Source organism: Leiobunum rupestre, chromosome 5 (assembly GCF_980474605.1).
Source record: "Leiobunum rupestre chromosome 5, qqLeiRupe1.1.hap1, whole genome shotgun sequence".
Taxonomy (NCBI): domain Eukaryota; kingdom Metazoa; phylum Arthropoda; class Arachnida; order Opiliones; family Sclerosomatidae; genus Leiobunum; species Leiobunum rupestre.
Genome location: NC_143388.1, coordinates 36,709,421 through 36,716,384, shown reverse-complemented (window position 1 = coordinate 36,716,384; position 6,964 = coordinate 36,709,421). Strand labels below are relative to the sequence as shown.

The 6,964-nt window shown below is 31.9% G+C and overlaps 1 protein-coding gene across 1 annotated transcript; it reads right to left on the bottom strand.

Annotated features, from left to right (window-relative positions):
• Positions 1–340: 340 nt before the first annotated feature.
• Positions 341–1,309, bottom strand: LOC149944384 (uncharacterized). The gene has a single exon (XM_090176333.1). The coding sequence runs from the start codon at positions 1,307–1,309 to the stop codon at positions 341–343; it is 969 nt and encodes a 322-aa protein (XP_090032459.1).
• Positions 1,310–6,964: the final 5,655 nt, after the last annotated feature.

Below are 6,964 nucleotides of genomic sequence, written 5' to 3'. Positions count from 1 at the left end.
AAACCAAAGATGTAATCAGTCTTTTAACTTAAAATGTTTAGAGAAGAGTATTTATTTTAAGTGGAAATGTGTAGAGTATTTATTTTAAGTTAAAATGTTTATTATTTATTTAATGTAAAAATGTTTTTAGATGTTTTACAAATGATAGGCAAAAATAACAACCACATTTAATTAAATTGTAAATAGGAAAAGGAATTTCAAATTCTTCCAGAGGGTCCACGTCAATAGGGATTTCTAAGTCGTCGATTTCTTCCGCGCCTAGCTTCAAAATGGGAGATGGGAAATTTGTAAGCAGAGCAGTGACTGTCCAAATTTGGTTTACAACTGGTCCAAGTGTAAATTATATATGAAAATTGCGAATACGGTTAATTTTTCTCTCAACATGTATTCTGAGGGATGCTATTTTTTGAGTTTCTTGTATGTTATTTACTGTAAAACGTCTGTCCTTTAAAAATGGGGGAATATTTAGTTGGACATTATGGGGAAGGATGTCACTGATGGTAAATCCCTTATCAGCCATAATCTGGTCATTGTCGTTAAATGTTTTTTCGAGTATACCACATCTCAACGTCAGTTCTTTGTCTGATATGCTGCCCGAATACAAGGATGAAACAAATGTCAAGGTTCCGTCTGGAGCAATCCCAAGCAACCCTTTGTAGGTGTTTGTGGATTTATAATGCGAATAGGTCCCAGATTGTAATACAAATGAGCTTGGTCTTTCGCATTTTATCTCTGTTGCGTCTATAATCACTCTTGTTGATGGATATTTTTCTCTGAAAGCTTGAGGCATATTTAAATTGATAATTTCTCGAGGGGCCCATATTCCGAGTTGCCCTAACTGGACGTACATGAAGTTTAGCCATGTGATAAGGATTCTACTAACCGTACTTTCACTTATATCAAAACGCTGAGCAAGGTCATATTCAAATAATCCAACTCTTAACCTCATCATTGTAAGAAGAAACTCATCTACCGGTTTCAATTTTCGATGACGACCTTTTTTCTTGCCCTCTGAAAGTTTTTCATCTTGGCACCACCTATTTACATTTTCGCCATTCTCTCCAGGGTCCAAATAATTGTAGAGATTCATGAAACTTGTGTAATTTTCAAGCCCAGTGTAAAACTTAACACTTTTGTTAGAATCCTTGATGTTTTCAATGGATGGCACTCGTTTTTTCTTATCATTTTCATGCTCTAATTTCAGTTGGTCAAATTCTGTCCCCATTGACTTAATACGCAGTTCTAACTGAGATATTTTGATGCTTTGATTTTTAAATTTCTCTTCAGATTGCTTAAGCTTTACTTCCATTTCAATAATCAATAATGTTTTCCTTTAAATTAGAATTTTCAATACTTAAAAATGAAATTATTTCTTCTTTTAGAGCTTGAGCGTTAATGAGATCTTTAATTTCATTTTTTAAAGTAGAAATTAAGCCCTGGTTTTGAATTTCAGTTTCAACTTAACTCCTAATTTTGTTCCTCATCATTATTACTTCTTCATCATCACCAGTTTGAACATAATTATCAATAAAAATGCGTTTATCAATTACCCTTAGACTCTCGGATGTGTAATTCTCAGAATGACTGGATTCTAAAATATTAGTTTCTAGTTCAACATTAAAATTATCATTATTAACACGCTTGCGTTTCCTTGAAGATGTTTCAACAGGTAGTATTCTTTCCACCGGTGACTTCCTTGCTTTTTTTGCAACTGACCACTGAAAAACTGATGGCACACTATCTTTCTTTAATCTTTTGTTTCCCATTTCACAAGCAGGCTGATAATCAGACGCCAAAAAGTGGAGTGAGCAGACTTTCGTATGCTTCGTCACCTTAAATGCTTTTCCTTCATCACGTCGAATTTTGATTAGCCATTGCTTTTTCGAAGAATTGTCAGATGGGAAAGCATGGTAAGAAATCTAGTAAAGAAATATACCACAATAATTAGCGCAACTCTGCCTGTAATAAGTGATTTAAATAATCCACAAAATCATCCCCTAAAAATAAATGATGACAAAGATACTAAATAATTAGGACCAGAGGCTGCTTTTCAACTTTTCCCAATAAGTATACTTGCTTTGGTATTTTCGCTAGAACGAACTGTTCGTTGCTTGCAGAAAGGCACACAGCAAGCAGTTGGCATGATTATTGTTTATAACTATTAGTTGAAGAAACCAATTAGAAACAATATTTTTTAAAATAAGAGTAATACCTCTTACTCACGTTTTTAAAAGCTAGTTAAAATTTTCCATATCTTTTGAGTCAATTAGGCAGTGAAACAGTAGATGAAAAGTCAATTAGGCAATGAAACAGTAGTTATAAATTAATACGACAGTGCAGTCTAAAATTCTACGCTGCGAAAGATTCACCAATTAGAAACAATATTTTTTAAAAGAGTAAAATCTCTTACTCACGTTTTTAAAAGCTAGTTAAAATTTTCCATATCTTTTGAGTCGAGTAGAGAAGGTAGTGTTTGAAAAGTCCCGCCAGTATCATGCCCAAGGCTTACTTTGGAGTGCATTTCCTCGCTGCAACAAATTTACCAATTGAAAACTATACTTTTAAAATAAAGTAGAATCATTTTCTTACCTTTCTAATAGCTTCCAAAGACTTTCTGGTTCTTAATACACTATAATTATCGCCTAAAAGCTAACGAGAGCTAATTCGCCGCCATAGGAAATAATGCAAATTTTAGACTGCTCTGCCGCACTTTGAGGCAACTCAACAGACTACACGCGATTTAACGGCTGGACGCGGAATTATATTCTCGCGCAAGGATCTATCGATACTTGGGAAGTTCCTATTTTGAAAGAGGTCTATTCAAATCGACAATATAATATACAAATATGATTACCAACAGGCTAAAATTGTTCAAATGTAGTTAATTTAATCTACTATTGTTTGTTTTATTTTTTATTTTTCTCTCTCTTTACTTTGAGTTCGCTTAATCTAATTGCGCATAATAAAAGAAGCGCTAAAGCTAATTTTTCAAGTATCTATTCTAACTGTTCAACAAACCTAAATAAACAAGTTCACATATTTGCTTTGGTAGAAACTTGGTTCTTTGATAATAATCATGTTTTCTTAGAAAACTATGACTTCTACGGCCAAGGTGGCGGCGTAGGCTTCTACGTCAAAGATAATCTTAAAGTCGAGGTAATTTCTAAAGCTAAATTTAATAATGATATTATACATATTTATACTATAAAAATCTATGACATATATTTTTGTGTAATTTACCGTCCACCGGACTCCCCGGTTGATGACTTTATTAGCATTTTTGAAAAAACTCTTGAATCTCTAGGCAATGTAAATAGTAAAAAAATCATTCTAGGTGACATGAATATCAACCTGTTAAAAAATGATAACGATAAAAAAAACTTCTGGACCTCTCGGAGACTTTTAATTTGAAGCAGTATATTAGTTATCCAACTCATACATCTGGCTCCCTAATAGATATTTGCTTTTCTAACTACCCTTTTCTTGAAAATATCGAAATCTTTGATGATTGGGATTTAACCGATCACTACGTGACAAGTTTAGTTGTTCAAACTAATACACTAATCACTAACAAAATTCAAGTTAGGAGTTTTACCGAGAAAATATAAATAAGTTTAAAGAGTTGTTAAAATATATTAATTGGCAGGATTTATACAACCATACCGATTTAGATCTAGCCTTTGGACTTTTCTTTAAACATTTCAATGACTACTACAAATTGTGTTTTCCTACTATCAACATTTTCTCTAAAGACTCCCACTGTTGGGTTAACGAAGAACTAAAAAAAAATATAAAATTAAAAAATAAATATTACAAAAAGTTTAAAAAAAATCCTAGCCACGAAAATGAAGCTAGTTACAAATCCTTTAGGAATAAATTAAATAACGAAATCAGAAATGCAAGAAATAACCACTTTAAAAAACGAATTCTAGACTCAAAAAATTCCAGGGCTCTTTGGAAAACGATTAATAAAATAATTGGTAAAAACAAAAAAAATAAGCAAGATATACCCATTCCCCCGGACGGATTTAATGACTACTTTTGTGTATCGAGGCCTTCTAACGTTGAGATAGACTATTCTTGTAATTTTGTTAATCGAAATTGTTCCTCTATGTTTCTGATGGATATAAATCAAAATGAACTACTCTCGATAATTAACAATCTGAAAGAGGACTCGGCTCCGGGCTTTGATAATATATCCCCAAAGATAATTAAAAAAGTTGCGCAGGAAATACTTTTACCACTATTGTTTCTAATTAACTTGTCTTTTAAAAATGGTTGCTAGCCTACTATTCTAAAAAACGCAATTATTATACCGGTATATAAAAAAGGTGACTACGCGGAGCCGTCCAACTATAGACCGATTTCTTTATTGTCCATCTTTGCTAAAATAATGGATAAATGTTTTTATATATGACTAAATAATTTTGTTAAAAAATACAAGCTTATTTCTAAAAAGCAATACGGATTTAGGGAGAATTGTGGAGTAGACTTTGCGCTTGGTAAAGTGTATGGAGAAATCCTAGACGCGATTGATAATGGGAATTACGTTATGGCAGTGTTTATTGATCTAAAAAAAGCCTTTGACTACATCAACTACAATATACTTTTATATAAATTAAAACTTATGGGGCTTCGTGGTGTTGTCCTATCCTGGATTGAGAGTTATATTAGTGATAGAACGACCCAAACTAAGGTTTATGATGATATTTCCGCAAAAAACGCTATGACCTGTGGGTTACCTCAAGGCTCAATTCTTTCTCCACTATTATTCAATCTTTTTATAAACGATCTTGCAAATTTTGATCTTGGTGATAATTTAACCCTTTACGCAGACGATACATTGTATTTGGATTCCGATTTAATTCTTGATAGACTGTACGAAAAACCAAATGCTAAAATGTCCAAAATTAAAGATTGGTTTAATGATAATATGTTAGAGATAAATAAGGAGAAAACTGTATATATGGTCATCACTGCTCGTAGTATATCTATACACTCTAAAAAAGGTTGGGTCAAATGATACCCAAATTGGGTAAAATTTTACCCAAAACTATGGTCACTATAGCACCTATCCAAGAAGTTGGGCAAACCTTAAAATAACCCAATTGGGTTAAAAATATTACCCAAGTGTGGGTCAATGTAAAATTACCCAAAAGTTTGGGTACTAAAAATTAACCCCAAAATATGGGTTATATTCAAAATAGCCCAAATTTTTAAGTTAAATTAATAATTTAACCCAAATATCTTGGTAGTTTAAAATACCCAATTATAAGGGTCAATTGAAAAAAGTGGACCAACTACAAAAGTTAAATACATATTTGACCAAAAGAACTGGGCTACTGTATCAACCCAAATATATAGGTAAAATTTAAAAATAGCCCAAATAAAGAGTAGACCTCTATTTTGAAACCAAAAAACTGGGATGTGTGTCTCATCTACAACCTTTATTTCTTTCTAACCACAGATTACAGTTGAGGTAACTTACTTTAAATTAAAAAATACTTTAGCTGGTGATTATTTACAAATGCATTTTATTAAATCAAACGTTTCATTTAAAAAAAATTTAAAGAAATGGAAATGGTCATACTATAACAATAATTTTAACTATACATTTAATATCAACATTTATGATATTATCTGTATTTACAACGTTTTAATTCAATTTATATAACAAAAATATTTTTTTCAAATTCATTTAATATCAAGATTTAATATATTATCTGTACTTACGTTTTAGTTAAATATCTTATGTAGCAAAACTACTGTTTAAATTCAATATCACCGATTTTAAACCCAATTGAATGTTTAAGAGTATCGAAAAATGAGTTCTGACTACATAATAAAATATCAAAAAATGTTTTGTTTAAATTCAATATCACAGATTACATGACAATTAAAAAAACAATTCAACCTTAAAAAATTAGATCTTAATATGTATCCAACCTAGCTTGGTGGAGCCTGATTTCTCACTAAAAAACCTCAAAAGTGGCTGTGGGAGGTCATTGCACACTAGCCGCAAAAATATAACACTGGAAAAATAATTTTCACTAAAATGTATCTCAGAAATCTTGGTGGAGCCAGATTTATCACTAAAAAACCTCAAAAGTGGCTGTGGGAGGTCATTTCACACTAGCCGCAAAAATATAACACTGGAAAAATTATTTTCATTCAACTGTATCTCAGAAATCTTGGTGGAGCCAGATTTCTCACTAAAAAACCTCATAAGTGGCTGTGGGAGGTTATTTCACACTAGCCGCAAAAATATAACACTGGAAAAATTATTTTCACTCAACTGTATGCTTAGTGGAGTCTCATTTCCCACTGAAAACTTAGTGTCTGAGCTTTTAAAGCAATAGTTAGGGACGCTAGCGGTTAGCTATGGCAGGGCTAGCCACAACCCTCCTACATGGTTTAATTTCCCCTGTGTCACTGTTAAAAGGGCCACAGGCCTGTTGTGATGCAGGTTATAAATAGTAGATTATTATTATTAAAAAGGGTTTTAACCTGGTAAGTGAAGTAGCTTCTTCATAGATTAAACCTGACCTGTCCTATGAGACAAATACCATGTTAAAACTAGATTAAGCTTGTGCATTACAACCTGGTTCATGCATGGTACTAAAAGAGTAAAAAACCAGCTTTTTTGGTGTGTAGTACTTGAGAAAACAACGGTGTTATGTTTCATTTATGGATTTTTTACACCCTAACACTTTAAGAAATTTTTTCAAAATCTTGTGAATATTAAACCACAATATCTGACCTATTTCATACTTATTTTCCCTCTTCAAAAAATATTTAGTCAAATCATGCTCTAAAAAATGAATTTGGTCTTTAGCCCTTACAAAAACAAAGGTGCTGTTAAATTTGTGGACTTTTCACTCGTTAACACTATTATAAATTTTTCTAATTATTTTAATATTGAACCTTAAATTTTGACCTAATTTAATTCCCTTTTTAGGCTATT

Coding starts and splice junctions, on each gene's coding strand:
- LOC149944384 (XM_090176333.1), bottom strand. CDS start 1,309: ATGGAAGTAAAGCTTAAGCAATCTGAAGAGAAATTTAAAAATCAAAGC.